The following is a 20,340-nucleotide window of genomic DNA, read 5'->3' as shown; positions in this document are numbered from 1 at the left end:
ATGGTGCTTTTGTACCTACCTAACCCCAAATTCACTGTATTGTTAACCTAAAGACTCTTTAAAGTTTGTTTATGTACAGTTTGTCAAATCCCATACTTACATTCTTTTGTTACAATGAATCAATATATTATTGCTATGAAACAGACTCACTAATGGGAGTCTATTCAAATTTTCACAAAAGGAGTTTTTGAAAATACTGAATGTTATATTCACTAGTCAATTTATATTTAGTAAAAACTTTAAAATAAGTCACAAGAAGTGTAGGTTATAGTTTAAAAATCAGTAAATCGCTTGTGTGGAGCAACCTGATTAGATAAGTTTGCATACATGGCACCAGTTGTCAAAGAATGACATATAGGTTGAAACTAAAATGGATTCTATGAAGTAAGATTGCTGTCAAAAATAACTTTTCACACATGTCAATTATGCTTACGCTCCTGAAAGTTATGTTTTTTTTCTGAAAATTGTGCTTGCGCTTCTGAAAATTATGCTTACTAGGAAAAAAATATGCTTGCACTTCTCAAAGTTTGCTTCTGAAAATTAAGAATACAATTCTCAGGTGTGAACAAACTGTCAAAAAAATATGTCATTGGACGTATGAGGCATTCTCTATCAAAGAAGAAACAATCGATTTTTGTTAGCACGCATGTGCCGGAAAGGTGGAACGATGGAGTTATTTTTGACAGTGATCCTACTCCATATATACAGGCTAAGGGTTTGGTTGTTGGTTCAGTTGCCGCCTTGGTGCTGCGTGTTTGTGATCTAACTGGAGTTCATGGGGACAGGAGTTTTTCCTAGCAGCATTTAGTGAACATCCAGGTGCAGTCAGCCTTAGCTGTGATGCTAATTCATCACAGGGGAGCACAAATGGACCCTCAATTTATTTCACCTGTGAGTCTCCGGTAGATATGGCATAAAGCCCAATGAGATATGGGGGGAATGTGACCATTTCACGTGAGCCTGAAGTTATTAGCTTCTAGCTAGTTTCTTATTTACACAACATCTGCAGGTACATATTCAACATTAAGAGCCAGTCAAAATATTCTGCAGCATAAAAAAGATATTAACGTACATCACTAAAATGGGACCTTTATTTGAAGGGGAAAAAAAAAAAAAGAAATAAGTTTTCCACATTTCATACCTGATCAGATAGAAAGGAGTTACATCAAATTGGACCAACTTAATTTTCCAAGTTTTGTGACAAGACAGGTGCATTTGTTACATGGTAGTTGAGTTTTTGCGCAACTCAATGACAAACTTGGCACACTGTCATATCTAATGAATAAGATATACTGTGATGTTTAACGGGCACAGTAAAACGGTAGGTGATGTTAGGCAGCCCTCATTTTCATGGTTTTGTTATATCCGAGTTGGGTACATGGGTCAAACTGACAGGCATGGTTGGCATATTTCCATATCTAGTGAAAGGAATTAGATGATTAATGGGCACTGCAGAGGGTTAGATGGCATTGGGCTACACTTGTTTTGAGAAAGTATAGATGTCTTTGTTAAGTTGCAGTCGAGTTTTGCACAGACCAATGTGACTACCTGTCTCAAAGCGACAAGATGGATGCTGTTTTAAAATTTCAATGGAGTTTTTCTTGTCTTATTGACTGGCAAGTTGGCACACTGTAATTTGATGAATGAGAGTTTTGTGATATTTAATAGGCACAGACAAAAGAAAAGAGGTTTATGCTTCTGGGATAGGCTCTAGCTTCTCTGTGACTCTGCTCAGGATAAAGATGGGTTTAGAAATTGGATTGATGCATGGATAAAAATGAAAATAAATAAAATTAAAAGTATTGCAAAATAAGACAGAAAACAAACAACATGAAACACAAGTATAAATAATTAAATGCCTTTTGTTCCTTATTCCTTTATGTCACTCAGTCATTTTCAAAGCCGCTTAGTCTCAAACAAGGTCAAAAGGGTCTGCCGGAGCCTATCCCAGCCAGCATAGGGCTCCAGTCAATCGCAGGGTGAACATACAGACACACGCAATTTAGTATCTCCAAAGCACCTAACCTGCATGTCTTTGGACCATGGGAGGAAACCCCCGCAGACACGGGAAGAACTTGCAAACTGGCATATTTAATGTTATTACAGATTTATTGTCATATTTCACATTTGGGGGGGCTGTGGTGGTAGTGTCATAATTCCATGATTCCTCCAACAAATTTATGACCAAGAGTGCCGAAATCCAAAGGTTGGGAGCTTTCCATAACATCTCGCTTTCCTATACATGTATAATAAACATCTGGACACTCGGCCAAGACTTTACGTAAAGTTTAAAAACGCACCACTGTTAATTTCATGCTCTCTTTTCATTGTTAATTGCATGCTGTCATTGTTTATTTCATTGTGTCAGTTTTATTTTGTTTTTTGCACTTAGTCCCCTTACAGTGGCTCCAAAGGGCCAAGTATGAGGTACAATCGCCATCAAAAATAACTGCAGCATTATACCTTTGTGGAACATGTGTAATAACAAAAATTAATTGTTTCTTCCTCGATAGTGAATGTCTTGTGCGTCCAATGACATATTTTTAACAGTTTTTTCACACCTGAGAAATGTACTTGTGATTTTTAGAAGCAAATAACTTTCAGAAACACAAGCACATTTTATAGGTGCAAGCATAACTTTCAGAAGCACAAGCGTAATTGACACATGTGAAATGTAGATTTGATTTAAATTATTTAGTTATTTTTGACAACAATCTTACTCCATAGGATTCTTTTCCCCTTTACTGGTTCAGCAAAAATATAATGTGTAACTTTAACATTTTATTTCTCCTTTGTTTAAGAATTATATGACAAGCCAGTGTCCCCCAAAAACAGGTGTTGGGTTGAGGTGGCAAAACATGCTTTTCTGGCACTGAAAATTGCTATCTAAACTGTTCATTTTTAAAGCTTTTATAATAATAAAAGGAAAACCAGAAGTATAAGCAGTTATTTTCAACTATGTTTAATGAAAAAGTAAACTACCTTTTGTTTGCAATGATGAATGCTTAACAAATTTTCCAAAAGCAAATTAGGGATGTCAGGTGAAAGTGTGAAACCGAACAGGATCAGGAAGACTAATACTTTTAGTGCACTGGAGAAGGCTTTAGAATATGTACATTGCTATTACATCTGTTAACCAAAAAACAGAACAGTGCAGCAGAAAAATCTGTTCAAGCTTACAATTAAAAATTGTAAAAACGCTGATCATGCAATTAATGTGCAAAATACATGTACCGAGTAACACAAAATCAAAAGTATTGTGAAAATTTAAAAAAAAGATGACTGTTCTTTTACAATCGAAAGTCACCATTTGAGCTTGAAAAATTTTTTTAAGAATAGATTTAAATTATATTTGAATAATGGTGGTCATTCTGATGGCCCAATTATGTAATAAGCACAAGCAAATCAGAGCACTGCGTTTTTAAAAGTCTATGTTTTCACTCATTATTTTGTCTTCAAAAATATACAGCTCTGGAGAGAGTTTTCAAAAGTCTCTAGTTTTGCAGGTTAAAAACCCAAAGGAAGTGTGGAAGAAAGTGTAATAGTGTGGACATAGCATGTGTTGCAGGTATTTGCTGTAGCTATACCACAGATTACTATATATTGGCTTACTGACATGGTCTTTGAATTCAAACACAAGCAATTGTTTGCGCTCAACTTTTATACACTACTACTATGGCAAAAGCGGTATAAACATAGAATTAAAATATGCAATTTGCAGTATACAATTTATTACTACCCAAAAATTGCAGCATACAATTTATTGCTACCCAAAAGAAACTCCAGCCAATTAAAGGGATGAATGAGATCAGTTTTAACATTTGGTTAACAACCATACATAACTTATTCCTGCCCTTCTCATAATAAATTGGACAATCTAAGGCTGAAGTTGTCAGCACAATCACAACCATGTAAAAAGACTCGCTATAAATCTAATCCATATAAAGTTTTACTGAGTTTAAGATCACATTACAGTATGTGAAAAACAATCCAAGCAAAATTAGTCTACAACATTTGCAAATAAGACCTAAAATGCATTAGAATTAAAGCTGTCAAAGTTAACACATACAATAAATTTGAAGGTATAACCCATTACTTTTCCTTCATCAAGTTAATCGAAATCACTTGCTATCCAAGCCAAAACTTTTTCAAACTGGGAGCCATGGTCTTGGACAGGTTGACATAATTAAAAAACACCACAACTCCAGTTTTAAAGATTGTCCTTAAATTTTCTAGGTTTTAATTAAACATACATACAGTAAAAGTAATCATATATTAATGTTTATACACGAGAGTGGCACTTGGTACACAGGCAGCTGTCAGATGGTATGCAGGGAGAAAAAAGGGAACATGGAAAAAAGTCGGACTTAAAAGGATCGTTAAGTAAGCAGCAGCCAAACTCAAGTCTCCACGCTCAGCTATGGTGCTTCTGCCGCAAGACACTTTCCTCTTCCAAGTACTTCCCCCACACCAAATTAAAGTCTTTCGCCAAACACTAAAGCACCTCAGGTGAGTGACTCCTTTCTTAGCCCCCTACCTGCTCAAGCTGGCTACACAGCAGGTTCCTCTCTTTCTCAGATCTGGTCTTCCAGTATTACAAGGTCTTTCGCTTGAATGATTTTTTTTTTTTTAATAACAATCAACTACATGCATTATTGTGGTATTTCCCCTTTATCTAGAGGTAAGTGTACTCATCACGTTCGTTAATGGGTTTTGTCTACTGTCGAACCTTAAGATTATCTCACACAGACACACAGACCCTAACTACAACATTGCCCCCACGAAAGACACACACACACACACACACACACACAGCTGGTTAACCTCTAGCACTTAATACCACACAAATGCCTTAGGAATAAAACAGCCTGTCACTCTCTCAGCACTTCAAGAGACTTATTATCAGAACAAACATATGATGTTTTAAAGATATCTCAGACCTAAATATTACTTTTGGTCTCCAAGAATATATTCAGACACACAAAGGCTCAGCATCCTTGACTATATAGGCCATTTATCAGCCAAGAATGCCTTACTTTACTTACAGCTTCCTACTATTGGGTGGATCTCACTCCCACAGCCTTAATAAACCTCGCAGCACAGAGGTAATAGGAAACCTCCAGCTGCACAAGGTGCTCAAAGAAATCTACCTTAATACTTTAATCACTCTAGACATGAAGGCAAAGCATAGAAAGTTAAAAGCAGCGTGGTATTTATTACAGGAATAATAATACGAAAATATAAGAAAATGTGGATAGCAAAGTCTGGAGAGATATATAGATATATATATATATATATATATGATATATATATATAGATATATATATATATGATATATAGATATAGAGATAGATATAGAGATAGAGATAGATATAGAGATAGAGATATATAGAGATAGAGATATATAGAGATAGAGATATATAGAGATAGAGATATATATATTATATACATATATATATATATATATATATACATACATACATACATACACACACACACACACACACACACAGTGAAACCTCGGTTTGCGAGTAACTTGGTTTACGAGTGTTTTGCAAGACGAGCTAAAATTTTTAATAAATTTTGACTTGATAAACGAGCAAGGTCTCGCAATACGGGTAGTATGGATACGCTTTGTCGGCCGAGCGTCATGTGATCACAACTGAGCTGATGGTTCTTTTCGTGTGTGTGTGTGTGTGTGTGTGTGTGTGTGTGTGTCTCCTCGTGCGCACGTGTGTGTGTGTGTCTCTGCTACAGCGCTGGGAGACTACAATTGCTTTGGGACACTCTTCCGCGTGTCGCCCCGTTGGGTGGAATCCCAGAAGAGTTTAGAAACTCACTTACACCAGCCGTGATTCTTTTCAAAGGTAAAGTGCAGGTTAATTTGTTTTATGTATTTTTACTTTATATTTTGTATTTTATATGAATAGTTTTGGGTTGTGGAACGAATCATCTGAGTTTCCATTATTTCTTATGAGGAAATTCGCTTTGATATACGAGTGCTTTGGACTGCAAGCACGCTTCCGGAATGAATTATGCTTGCAAACAGAGGTTCCACTGTATATGAGTCTTTAGAAAAAGCTTACAGTATGAAAAAGTAAAAAATGAAAAGGATGAATGTCGCAGGTGGCTTGTGATCCAGCACTCGTAGTTGTTCATGAGATGCTTCGCTGATAATCAGATGGAAACAGCCACACACATTGCCGGCACCCTCTTCTGACATTACTCTCGCCCTCCTCTAACATCGTTCTATTCTCTTCTCTCTTTTTCCCTTTTGTCGCTCTTCAGACAAGGCATATTGATTATAAAATTCTATACGGGGGTTTTGCAAGATGTGATTGTTAGATATATTTCAATTGGCTGGCTGTCAATATGATGAATGAATTCACTTGGTTTTCCCAAACAATAAAACTTTTGGTGCTGCTTAATACCTACTAGCATGTCTTCCTTTCTCAAGCTGTAAACCCATTTAGCAACTTGTTTCCCCAGATGCCCATCCTCTCTCAGGTTATAAAGTAATTGACAGCCCGAGGTATCACCATCTCTTCCTCTTTTGCTTGAACAGCTGTTTTAAAAGTACAACTGGGAAGAGGATATGCTTGTTGTGTCCTGTATTTAAATTTCATCTTTAGTTTTGTCTTGAACAAAATATAATGAAAATCTAGACCAAAATTTACAGATTTTGTACCCCACAACACTACATAATAAAACACAAAGGTGAATCTGATTGGTCTGTTTGGCTTTAGTGTGATTGGTCAGGTTGGCGTTGGTGACACAATGAATGAGGAATTGCAAATGTGAGACACATGAGGAGTAACAATGCACATTGAGACAGTCACATTTTATATTTTCGGGCTTTGAAGGCAAGAAAGGCGCTTTGAATACAACAGATTTTCCGAAACCGGCTTTGCAATAACACACTTGAGAAAGGGAGTGTTGGTGAGAGATATTCACAAATTTGCAAATACAGAGGAAAGGCACTAAAGATACACATAGGGCAGGAGATCACAAATATTTTTAATTATCCTGTTACCCATCTTTGACAGGTGCCATGGCTAGTTAAGAATACAGTAATCCCTTCTCAATCGCAAGGGTTGCATTCCAGAACCCCCCGCGAATGGTGAAAATCCGCAAAGTAAAAACCATACGTTTATATTGTTATTTTTATATTGTCACGCTTGGGTCACAGATTTGCACAGAAACACAGGAGGTTGTAGAGACAGGGACTTTAAAACACTGCAAACATTTGTCTCTTTTTCAAAAGTTTAAACTGTGCTCCATGACAAGACAGAGATGACAGTTCCGTCTCACAATTAAGAATGCAAACATATGTTCCTCTTGAAAGGAGTGCGCGTCAGAAGCAGAGAATGTCAGATAGAGAGAGAGAAAAGCAAACAATCAAAACTCAATAGGTGCTTTTAAGTATGCAAAGCACCGCCCTGGCAAAGCAGCCGTATGGAAGGGAGCAATGTGAAGGCAGTGTTTCAGCATTTTTTAGAGGAGCATCCGTATCCTCTAGGCCAGTGTGCGAACAGCCCCTCTGCTCACACCCCCTCCGCCAGCAGCAGAGAATGTCAGAGAGAGTGAGAGAGACAGAGAAAAGCAAACAACCAAAAATCAATACGTGCTGTTAGAGCTTTTAAGTATGTAAAGCACCACACTGGAAACATATCGTATATCATTGAGGAGTTTTATTTAATATGTAATACGTGCTCTGATTGGGCAGCTTCTCAGCCATCCGCCAATAGTGTCCCTTGTATGAAATCAACTGGGCAAACAAACATGAAAGCATGTACTATAAATTAAAAGACCCATTGTCCGCAAAAATCCGTGAACCAGCGAAAAATCCGTGATGTATATTTAGATATGCTTACATATAAAATCCGCAATGGACTGAAGCCGCGAAAGTCGAAGCGCAATACAGCGAGGGATCACTGTACACCAACATTGCATTTTAGTGTTAATAATCAACAGTGGAAAGTTATTGTTTCACACAGTGTGCAGTGCCAGTGCTTGGAAAAATCTGACCTTTTCTTAAAAAAAAAAAATAATAAAAATTAAGGCTAAAGTCAGAAGCAGAACTGTGCTTAAAGATATGAAAGCTATTACCCAGCATTGACAAAGATCCTAGAATAAACAAACACACTCAATCTTTACAATTGATCAAGTTATTTTCTTCTTCTTTCACCTGAAGTCATATGCAAGTTTTTTTTTCTACAAATGTACTTTGAATCTGAATTAATATCCAACAGTATAGTTTTTGTAAATTAAAATATAGAAATTTTAGGTTTAATTTTTATTCCTCGTCATACTAAGCTACTGTTCATACATTAAAAAATAATTAAAAAGTCATTTGATGTGCATCAGATCTGGATTAAAGATTTTTTTTATAAATAGTTGTCAAAATTATGCATAATTCGTACTGCACTTGTCAACTTAATACAAACAATTTTAAATGTTTGTGACAGAACTCGATTTTGTCATGATAATGTGACAGGAATATACAGGATATAGGAATCAAAGAGCAGGTGTGATATGAGGTCATCAGTTACTTTAACCTGAAAGAAGTTTAACCAAATGATCAACTTCAAAACACTTCATTTATGAAATTCCCTTTGCCAAACAGTAAGATCACTGCAAACATATAATCTTATTTGATATAAATTTTTGATATATCCAGATGCGAACTGTAAGTTATCTACCCATTTTGACTCTGAAAGTGTATTTTTTAATTTTTTTTATACTGCAAGTCAATACTTGAACTGTGTTAACAGCAATAGCAGAAATAGAAATGAAAGCTTTTACATGTACATAGCTCATTTCTACAAGCTTATTATTTACATTAACACTAGAATTACCAGAGCCTACGATAAAACTCATAGATCCGTCTCACCTTAAAACGCTTCACACCTCTCCTTCACGTTCTTCGTCTTCTACATTTGTGGCTAAACAGCAAACAGTCTGCTATCACCTCCCCCACTGGCGCACAGTTGTCTCCGCTCAAGTCTGTTTACCTGCATGTCAGTTGCTTGGAGTTGTATAGAGTGAGAAATCAAGCAAAATGACACCTTTTATAAATACTATATCGTTATTTGGAACACGCATTTCATGTGTGTTCCGTGTCTACATAGATCTATGTACACACATCGTAAAAATAAGAAACTTTTTCATGTTTTAGTCATAATTGACAAAATGTAGACATGAAGTTTATAATGTGTGAAGCCTGAAGTCCAAATATCAAAGAAACAGTTTCACAAAAAGTAGAAATATAATAGAACAAGTGTGCTTTTATTCAAAAACAGTACAACAGAAAAACAACCCGCGTTAGAGTGTGATATTGACATGAATTTATTAACAGCGCTGTGGTGGCGCAACAGTATCAGCTACTGACTGGTAGTCTGAACTTCACAGGTTCGATTCCAGATGAGTTTGTTTTGAAAAGTGAGCTGCACATGTTATTATTTTAAAATAAAAACATACATTTGATTCCAGTCTGTAACAGCCGGTGTAATTTATTATACTTGTAAAGGTTAGCTTTTTTTTTTATTCTGTTATTCTCTCAGCTGCGTTCACAATCCCAACTCAATGCCAACCCCAATCCCCCCCCCCATTTTGAGGCTAACTCAAATCATGAGAATTGTTCTACATCGGATAAAGAATGCACTTTTGCCATCGCTGTACTTTGTAGATGTACATGGGCAGCACTTCACTTGTGACTTTACGCTGTAGGAAGTAATTAAATAAATAATATCTATATAGTAATAACAGTAATTTTATTATTATATAGCAGCTTCCCTGTCTGCCTATCATATAGTGCCTTTCCTTCCTATCTGTATATCTATCCCCTTAGCTGTTTTTTTTATATATCTATTATACAGTACCCTATGGGGTGCCAGACAGGCGATTACAATGATTTTCAGAATATATAAAGTCATTCCTGGATATATAAAGTCAAAACTTGAATATATAAAGTAATTCCTGAATATATAAAGTCAGCGTCAGAATATAAAAGATAGGGATAGATATATAGATAGATAGGAAGGAAAGGCACTATATGATAGGCTAGACAGGGAAGCTGCTATACAATAATAAAATTACTGTTATTACTATATAGATAGTCAGGGAGTTCAGGCAGGCAGAATGGCGAACTTTACATAAAAAAAATCTCCCCACTGGGGAATCAAACTCAAGTCTCTGAGGTACAGCAAGTATGCTGAGCTCCGAGTGGCGAAATCTTACCGGTACGCCACGAAAGCTGTTGTAACATTCTTAAACCTTTTGTGAAATTGTTTATTTGCTTTTTGGCCTTCAGACTTCACACATTTTATAGTTTATGCCTACATTTTGTAACATTTATTACTAAAATATGAAAAAGTGTCTGCTTTAAAAATGTGTTTACACAGATTACTGTAGAAACGGAACACACATGAAATGAATGTGTTCTAAATAACAATCTATTATTTACACTCTAAAACTTCACTTCACTCACAGATAATCAATCAAGACATGAGCTGGGAGAAGTTCATGCACGTTCTTAGTTGGTGGGGGGATGAACACATTTAGATGAACAAAAGACGCTGGCAGAGAGGTGAGAACAGCTTTAAGAAGCGATTTAAGGTGGGACAGATCTACAAGTTTTTTTGTAGGCTCTGGTAATTCTAGTGTTAAATGCTGAACATCTAAGCAGAGATGATGTAATTTAACAACACATAAAAGAATACACATATTGGCAGTTGAGAGTGCTTAATAACCCACTAATACCCAGCTATAAAACAACACCATCTCAAGTTATCCAAACTCTTCCCACATACATATAGGGAGACCATGTAAACTCCATAAATAAACTGATAAGCAATCAAACTTGGCACTGTTCAATAACTAATAATAATAATAAATACATTTATATAGTGCCTTTCCAATGCAAAAATCCCAAAACAAAAATTCAAACGATTATAAAAGATATAAAAGCATAAGATGGCATTAATAACACAATACAAACTAATATTAAACATAAACACCAATTAGCAAATATTTGAAAGTCAAAGTTCTTAATTAGATTAAGAAAGAAAGTAATATTTCATATGGGAATATAAATGTTGATGTTACAATCATCCATGACAATAAGGAACAATGAACAGGAAATGTGAGGATTTCGTTATCAATTTTACAGCCAAACGCTTGAAGGACCATTAAATTGCTGTTCAGTTCAGATTGAACAATCCCACCAAGACCTCCGCACAACTGCAAAGCAAACAAATATATGGGGTTACCTCATTCAGGTATGCCCATTTTTGCATGACATATCAAAATTGCATCTGCAATGAATTATACAGTGCCTCTGAGGAGTCATATGCTAAGCAGCGAATGGCAATGTTAGATAAAGAAAGTTTATTTCAATAAAGGGCAGGTTTGGTACATTGCCCTTGTAAAAAAAAAAACAAAAAAAAAACCCCTGAGCAGGATGGCATACTCTAATGAGCTCCAAAGCACAGCCTAGTGACTTCATAATCCTATTAAAAACTTTGCACTACTGCGGCATTCCAAATATATTAAAATCATTGCAGTTTAGACCTTTGCTATAGATGGATTAACGTAGAACATTTAATCACAACAGTGTGACAGGCGCTCGCTCTATGAATCCATACTGCTCATGCTGAAATATCAGTACTATGAACTAAAACTAATTTAATTCAACATAAATTTATATGTGTGACATCTGCTTGGTTGATAGCACCAATTGCATGAATCTGTTTAATCTTTCCCTACAATAGTACCATCAGCAAACAAGAAATATCTTTCTGAAATAAGGGAAAAGTTGTTGAAACTTCTACCTTCTTTGGCAAAGAAATATATTATTCCAGTCTAGATACCAACTGAATTTGAAGTGCAATGGTGGCTATTCCATCTTGACAAATCTTCCATGACTCTAATTTCAAACTGCTAAGTTGTCTGCCATTTGTGGAGTAGATGACATCTATGACTGATAGTCAATTACGGTCAATGAAATCATCAGAATAAGTCGCTGACAAGTGATGAGGCCCTGAGTTCACAAAGGAAAAGCTGACTGATGATTGAAATAACAAATGAAATCCACAGATTCTGTCAGCAGCAGAAAAGGCACTTGTACATACTTGCAAATCAAAGCTCTTCTCTAAACGAATATTATGACTACTCACTTTTAAATAAATATTTCAAATCTGCCTGCTACTGCATTCATGTACATAATACACAAAGACTAGCACAGTGAAAATCAAAATTACAATACGTTTTGTAATTGCTTAGTTCTAGTTTTCATAGATATTTTCATTTTTATTTTAGTTAACAAAATTTTATAAATAATGATAGGTTTAGTTTTAGTTAATAGGAATAACACTGATGTGCACACGAAAAACTAAAATACATAAACAACCACACAAACTCACTTGCTAAAATCCCCAAACACAATTTTATGGGAAATGGTGGGAGTTAAATATCACTTTCAGATGTACTTAATAAAGGTTCTGTACATAACAATTGCAAGACAAAAAAGGCAGTACTTTAAAATAATTCAAATCAATAAAAAAAAAGGGATGAAAAACCTTGCCCTATTAAAACAGCATGGTATTTAATCATATGTGTCAATAGTCTTCTGTAGTTACACATTTGCTTTAATAGGTTTACTATTATGCAAAATCATTAGGCAGCAAAACCTATGATCTAAAATCAATCAATAAACAGCATGACTTATGTCCTTGAATGAAACAATATAAAGCTTTAACTAATCGCTATGTATTGCAAAGTGGATTGCATCAGACTGCAGATCTATAAATATAACTGAAAATGCAGGCCTGAGAGACATCAGAAAGATCTGCAGCTTCATACTCATTATCATCATAAGGAACAACTGTGTCACATATTAAAGATTTATATAAAAAGGCACAAGTACAGTACTGTTGTTGCATTCATGGGGGACAACTGAATAATGCTAAACTACCTTGGCTAAACATATGATTAAGCATGATTAATTAAGGGACGGGTGGCGCAATGGGTAGCACGGCTGCCTCGCAGTTAGGAGACCCGGGGTCGCTTCCCGGGGCCCCCCTGTGTGGAGTTTGCATATTCTCTCCGTGTCTGCGTGGGTTTCCTCTGGGTACTCCGGTTTCCTCCCACATTCCAAAAACATGCAAGTTAGGTGTACTGGCGATTCTAAATTGTCCCTGGTGTGTGTGTGCGCGTGTGCGCCCTGCGGTGGGCTGGCGCCCTGCCCGGAGTTTGTTTCCTGCCTTGCGCCCTGTGTTGGCTGAGATTGGCTCCGGCAGACCCCCATGACCCAGTAGTTAGGATATAGAGGGTTGGATAATGGATGGTTGGATGGGTATTTACAGGACAATTTGCAATTAATTCAGATTCAAATTTTTAATTATTTGACAGCCATAATTTGAATATAATTAACAGTTAAAACCTCACCATCTGCCTAGTTTAGAGAGCTTTGTGAACAAATATTCATAAAAATTCCCCAGAATGGCCTTTAAAAAAAAAAAAAACTTGCTGTAGTTAGTAGAAAATAGATTGAATTTTGCTCTGAGTTCTTCTCTCTTTCGCCCAGGTGGAGTTTGAATACTATTTTGTTAGGTTTTTGCTTTTTTGTTCCTGGTTTCTTTCAATTCCTTTTATTTTTCTAGTTTGACTATGAAGTCATTGTTGTAGAAGTTCTAATCGATTAAATGCAACATTCTTTTCTTTAAATAAAATGAATAAAAGTTGATTAAAAACAATCGAATTTCTTTGACCAAGCCGATAAATGTATAAAAATGCAGCAAAGCAAAAAAAAAAAATCTTACTTGATTTCACCACTGCTTGAGTCTGGGCAGAAGTACCAGAAGCAATATTTGTCAATGCCCAGGCAGCTTCAAACTGTAATGATGGGCTAAAAGTGGGGGAAAAAATTTCTTATTAAGCCATGACAACTATATTAATCACTATAATTCAACATTAAAAAAAAAGGCAACTGTCACTTTAATTCATCTTTATATATTAAGTTTAACAAAAATTGTTGAAACCATTAAAAATATGAAAAAAGACAGAGCTACAGTAAAGATATCACATTAAAACTAAAACTTTTGATGAGAACAGGCCATTTAACCGAACAAGTTTACCGATCATATGTACCTAGATTGTCCAAAATAACATCAACTTAAGATATGAAGATACAGACAGGTCCTACTCTCAGTCAAACTAGTTGGTAATTTATTGTATTTGTGGTTGTCTGTGAGAAGAAAAACTTCCTAAAAATTGTGCGATATTCACCTTTAACAACTTTCCAACTGTGTCCCTATGTTCTCACTGAAATTTAAAGTTAACAGCCAGGATCTACTGTACTAATTCCTTCAATAACTTTAAAAACTTCAAATCATGTCCACTTCTAATCATCATTTACTTAAAACAAAAAAGGTTCAACTCCTTTATCTTTCCTCATAACTCATACCCTGCCATTCCGGATCAACCTAGTCACCTTTTTCTGGACTAACCCTAACCCTAGTGCTATTTCTTTTTTTATGGCCCTCAGATCAAAACTGTGCCCAGCACTCCAGGTGTGGCCTCACAAGTACATTTTTAAGCTTTAAGTACATGCTTATTGAGTGTTGTTAAAAGGAAAGGCGATATAACACAGTGGTAAACATGCCCCTGTAACAGCTTTTTTGGAACGTGTTGCAGGCATCAAATTCAAAATGAGTGAAGATTTGCAAAACAACAATAAAGCTTATCAGTTTGAACATTCAATATCTTGTCTTTTTAGTGCATTCAATTGAATATAGGTTGAAAAGGATTTGCACATCATTGTATTCTGTTTTTATTTACGTTTTACACAACGTCCCAATTTCATTGGAAATGGGGTTGTATTTGCAATCCCACATAGCTTGGAATCATCTGAAAATTTAACCAGCTTGTTGCTCATATTCCTATCTAGATCATTTATTACAGTATATTAAAAATAGCAGTGGCCCTAGTAACACCCATGAGGTATACAAGGGGTATGTAAGAAAACATATTTGTTCCATGTCTGATTTTCAGTCCTACTGTACAGTTTATATAGGGGAGACACTGAATTCCTATGTGTGTGTTATCTGTAATCAAGTATATTTTATAGTGTTAAATGTTGTGTCCCTAATTGAGGATTCAACCCAGTAAAAGGCTGAAGTATGTTTGAAATATCCTTGTTAACAATCAAGCCTAAATTATGTCAGCCTTTCTAAATAGAAAACAAAATACATAAAAAAGCATGCAGAAATAAACTGTTAGTCCATACTTACTTATCATCTCGCTCAAGGCATTTTACTAAGATGGGCAAAATTCCAGATTTTATTAAGTCATCTATTGGTGGATTTCTGTCACTTGAAAGTAGCTTTCTAGAAAGAAAAAAAAAAATTGAAGTACCAACACAATTGCAGAGGGCTTGCAGATGGAACAGTTACAAATAATAACAGGATAAAGAACTTCAGAACAAATCTATTCTAATGGAGACAAACACAGCAAATATTTGAGCATAAATCACTGTATCACTTCAAGGTACATTAAAAATAAAACTATCTAGTTGCAAGAAATTAGAATCATATTTACTCATTCAGTTTAAGTAAATATGAGCATATCTTTCACTTTACAGAGTATAGCCCATAAAACGGTAGAATAAAAATCGTGAGTGGTCTACCCTAGACTTTCTCGTATACTCCGATATGGGGACAGATATTTGAGGAGTAAACCGCAAGACAATGATTACATTTTTATATTATGTACGTTAAAGAACCATCAACAACAAATCAAATCAAATTAATATTTTGAACAATCATGCAACTGCATGAATAAAAGGTAAAGTACCACTTCCGGTTAACAGAAATAACCCAAAAATTGATAGAAATCTATGTTTTGTACCTAATACTTGTATGCAAAATTTGGTTGACCTAAGTGAAAGTTAAAAGTGAAACACACAAACAAACACACACACAATTCCAAAAATGGTATTTTTGGACTAAAACATCTAGATTCATCAAAATCGTGAAATGAATTTTTTGGAGGATTCCAATACTTTCCCTATACTTCATAAATGAGAAAGTCACGGGGTCTAAAATGTCTAGATTCATCAAAATCTCGACATTGAATCTTTGGATTCATATACAAGAAACTAAAAATAGGTAAGCCAAAAAAGTTATATAAAAGCAAATTTCTTAAAACGTTATTATTATTAATTTCTGCATAGCTACAAAGCTATAAAACTTTCAATTTTGATAATTCCATTAGTCTATTTTTGATAACAGTTCCATTTGTCTATTTTCAAATTCTTATCAACACAAATTAACATTTAACAGGAGAAAAATGCATTTTAAATGTAAAAGCATTATTAGAACAGCAATATACTTTTCAAATAATGTAAACAAAACTACAGTAAAATTTTCAGCTCCAATGTGCAATCTAAAAACATTCATTGTAACTATTCTCAAAATATGCATATTTCTGAAGTTCTCAAATTTTAAGAGAGGAGAAGAAAACATTGCTATATTGTATCCTGTGGGTAACCGGGACATATCTCCATAGCAATAAAGAAAAAACGAAAATCATCCCTTTATAAGATTCCAATACATTTCAGGCTACGATGTGTGTGCACATGTTAAAACCAGTTGAAAGTCACTAATTTTCATAACATTACAAAAGTAAATCTAGTTAAGATAAGGAACTCTTCAAAGCAATGCTTTAAATTACAACTGGGTAACTTGATGCAAAATAATCTCATGCATAACTAGTAACTTCCATCTGTCGCATCACATTCTTGTGTGGGCTGTCACAATGAAATACAAATAAAAAGTTTGGTTTTAACAATAAAGTTGAATAGAAAATATGTAATTAATAAAAATGTCTGTGCAAATGAGCTTGCATGAGCACGAACATCAGCTCTAGAATACACACTTTTTTTGTGTGTTTTTAAAAGAATAAAAATAATATTAAAGAGTGCTTGTCTCATTTAATTTCGCTGGCACAAATAAAATGAACACTAATTTTAAATGTGTCAGAGTAAATAAACCCAATTTTTCCGAAACAGTAGAAACTGCACCATATCAGAAAAATGTACTTCTACTTAAACAAGTCCAGTCAAAAGATAGGATCAATTCAATGAAAAAATCAAGGCTGGCTGCAAGTATTACTGTAGTCCCTTTACTTTCTTTACACACAGTTTGCCATGTCTATAATATTTGTGAAGACCAGTGGATCAAACTTTACAAAGCAAATAAATACAAAGATTTACATTAGAAATGAATAAATGATGTACAAAACACTTCACTTCATGACTACCATAAACGTAGCTTTAAGACTGAATGCTGCTCTCCCCTCATCCTATGACATTTAGAAATTTCCTACAGATTTAAGTGCCTGTCCTTGAAACACACTAGACTACAGTGAAATGTAGTCTCATTTGTAAATCTAATAAATCTAAAACATTTCTGAGTTAAACTGTAAATGAATTAGTCATGTCTAACAGAAGGATGCCATAAGCGTCCTCAAAAGTTTGAGTGCTTTGATGTCTAGCCTTTTGTTCACATGTTTCACAGAAGTTTAATTCTACTGCTGCCCTAACTCAGTCACACTCATTCTAGAGTACATAAATTTACACTTTCATTCTGTACACAGCTCCTTAGAACAGATAATCGTGTTAATATCAGAAATGATCATACAAACCACACTTCAAAAATAAATTTCAATTAGAGTTTCAGCTTTAACAATTACAAAATTTTGCATCATAGTTACACTATAAAACTGACTTTTGACCATTTCTGAGCTAATAAACTGATGTCCAAGGTGATAAATAATTTGAAGAGCATTCTAATGATGACCAGGATATGTTGAGACTCATCTTAGGTGATCAGATAGTGTAGAATCCAAAAAATTCAAAACCGGTGACCCTTTACACAGAATGTCTTGGCTTCTCACATTTTTCTGTTAATAAAAGAGAACTTTCTCCTGCACCAGCATGTTAACTCTTTGAGGGCTGAATATTTTTTTCCAAAAAACAGATTTCATCTGTTGTTGCATGCTGTGGCTGCCAGTTTACCAAGAATGTGCGGCAGGCTTGTTGCCTGGCTGTCTTCACGAGGCTGGGGCAGCAGCAGCGGTCTCTGTTGCCGTGCATTGCAATCTGGTTTCTACCTCTTGTCATTGTTATGTGGCCGTCCTCCCAGGTGAACATTGTCATAGGAGTTTCAGCTACTTGAACATGTTCAGCACCATGAATAGCTGGGGACCAATCAGCTGAAGCCAGAACCTCACAATCATCTTCGATCACTTTTTTCAAAATCAGAGTCTGACAAGTCATAGTCCAATTCAGAGAGAAGGGGCAAAATGTCATCCCCGGAGTGTTCTGCTTTACACATCCACATGGATCTCTCGCCAGGTGTCAAGGCCATTTTTGCTGTTTGTGCCTTGCTACTCATGGAAGTGCTGGAAATCTAGGGCAAAAACAATGAAGCTAACTTTCTTTCTAGCAACAAGAGTCCAACAAAAACATAATGGTTGGTTTTGTCACAGTTGACAGTTGATTGCTATCGTCAACTCCTCCTTCTGACAAAAGTCGACATCAGCCTTGAAAGAGTTAATAAATGACTCTGGAAAAAAATGACACAACACACCCAGATATATTGTGAGGTTTCTAAACTCTTTTGGGGCTCCCCCCAACAGGACAACATGCCAAAGAGCATCCAGAAGTGCAAACTGTCATGTCTGGGGAAGGAAGCATCTGTCGCCGGGGCAACTGCAGTGCCAGCAGCTCGCCGCAAAAACAAATCCTAAAAGATCACGGTCGCACTATGACCGCCTGCCGTCGATGGGTGATGCAAGGAATATTGTGAATGCAGGGAACAGTATTACTTGGCCATTAACCTGGTCATGACCCTGCCTGACTGCTGGGTTTGTGTAAAGGAGAGTGGTAGATCCCACTACAATAAATGACTGTGCTGTTCCTGTTTCAAGTTGAATAAAGTTGGGTTTGCTGAAGCACTGAGATTCAGCCTGGGGGGTGTGTGATTGTTTTAATAATTTTTACTTACTGAAACTTTAGACTCCTTCAAAGTACTCTCCATGTGAATGAATGCACTTGTCCCAAGAAAAACCCGACACGTAATGCCGGATGAGTGTATAGATACAGAGTAACTCCACTTGGAGGAATGCCACAGAATATTATAAGTATGCTACACCAAGCAGCGAAACTCCCAGACATGCATAGATTGCATGTAAGGTATGGATTCCGGTTATTTTCTTTCCTTCCTCCCTTCCTGTGCAGAAGTCACCAACTTTCTGCAAAGTCGATATCTACAGATCTCCAAAATCTCAAGAACAGTGCACGGAGAGCTTCATGGAATGGGTTTTGATGGCTGAGCAGCTATATCCAAGCCTTACATCTCCAAGTATGATGCAAAGTGTCAGATGCAGTGGTGTAAAGCACACCATCACTGGACACTAAAGCAGTGGAGACATGTCTTCTGGAGTGAAGAATCACGCGTCTCTGTATGGCAATCACATCTACAGGTCTGGGTTTGGTGGTTGCCAGGAGAACAGTACTTGCCTGAATGCATTGTGCCAAGTAAAAAGTTTGGTGGAGGAGGAATTATAAGGTGGGGTTGTTTTTAGAGGTTGGGCTTGGCCCTTAGATCCAGTGAAAGGAACTCTTAAAGCTTCAGCATACAAAGCCATTTGGAAAATTTCATGCTGCCAAATTTGTGGGAAGAGTTTGGGGATGGCCCTTTTCTGATCCAACATGACTACACACCAGGGCACAAAGCAAGGTCTAAAAACAAATGGATGAGAGAGTTTGGTGTGGAGGAACTCTACTGGCCTGCACACAGCCTTGCTCTCAAAATGACAGAACACCACTGAGATGAATTAGAGCAGAGACAGCGAGTCAGGCCTTCTTGTGCCTGACCTCACAAATGCTCTCCGGGAAAACCCTTTCACTTCTGTCACGTGCTCAGGGTGAACCTGCTCTCATCTGTAAAAAGCACAGGGCACCAGTGGTGCATCTGCCAATTCTGGTATTCTATGGTGAATGCCAATCGAGCTGCATGCTGCTGGGCAGTGAGCTCAGGGCCCATTAGAGGACATGGGGCCCTTGGGTCACCCTCATGAAGTCTTTCTGGTTGTTTGGTCAGAGACATTCACACCAGTGGCCTGCTGGAGGTCATTTTGTAGGGCTCTGGCAGTGCTCATCCTGTTCCTCCTTGCCCAAAGGAACAGATACTGGTCCTGCTGATGGGTTATGGACCTTCTATGGCCCTCTCCAGCTCTCCTAGAGTAACTGCTTGTCTCCTAGAATCTCCTCCATGC

At 36.3% G+C, this 20,340-nt stretch overlaps 1 protein-coding gene across 3 annotated transcripts in view; it reads right to left on the bottom strand.

The window, feature by feature from the left end:
• Positions 1–20,340, bottom strand: part of kpna3 (karyopherin alpha 3 (importin alpha 4)) — a 255,305-nt gene that overhangs the window by 117,444 nt on the left and 117,521 nt on the right. For all 3 annotated transcript variants that reach the window (XM_039744890.1, XM_039744893.1, XM_039744891.1), the window contains exons 6-7: positions 15,291–15,386; positions 13,821–13,906 (exon numbers count right to left, since the gene is read on the bottom strand). In XM_039744890.1, the coding sequence (XP_039600824.1) occupies positions 13,821–13,906; positions 15,291–15,386 (182 nt within the window). The remainder of the gene's footprint in view (positions 1–13,820; positions 13,907–15,290; positions 15,387–20,340) is intronic.

Source organism: Polypterus senegalus, chromosome 2 (genome assembly GCF_016835505.1).
Source record: "Polypterus senegalus isolate Bchr_013 chromosome 2, ASM1683550v1, whole genome shotgun sequence".
Taxonomy (NCBI): domain Eukaryota; kingdom Metazoa; phylum Chordata; class Cladistia; order Polypteriformes; family Polypteridae; genus Polypterus; species Polypterus senegalus.
The sequence above is the reverse complement of the archived record's forward strand: the minus strand, read 5'-3'. Positions and strand labels throughout refer to the sequence as shown.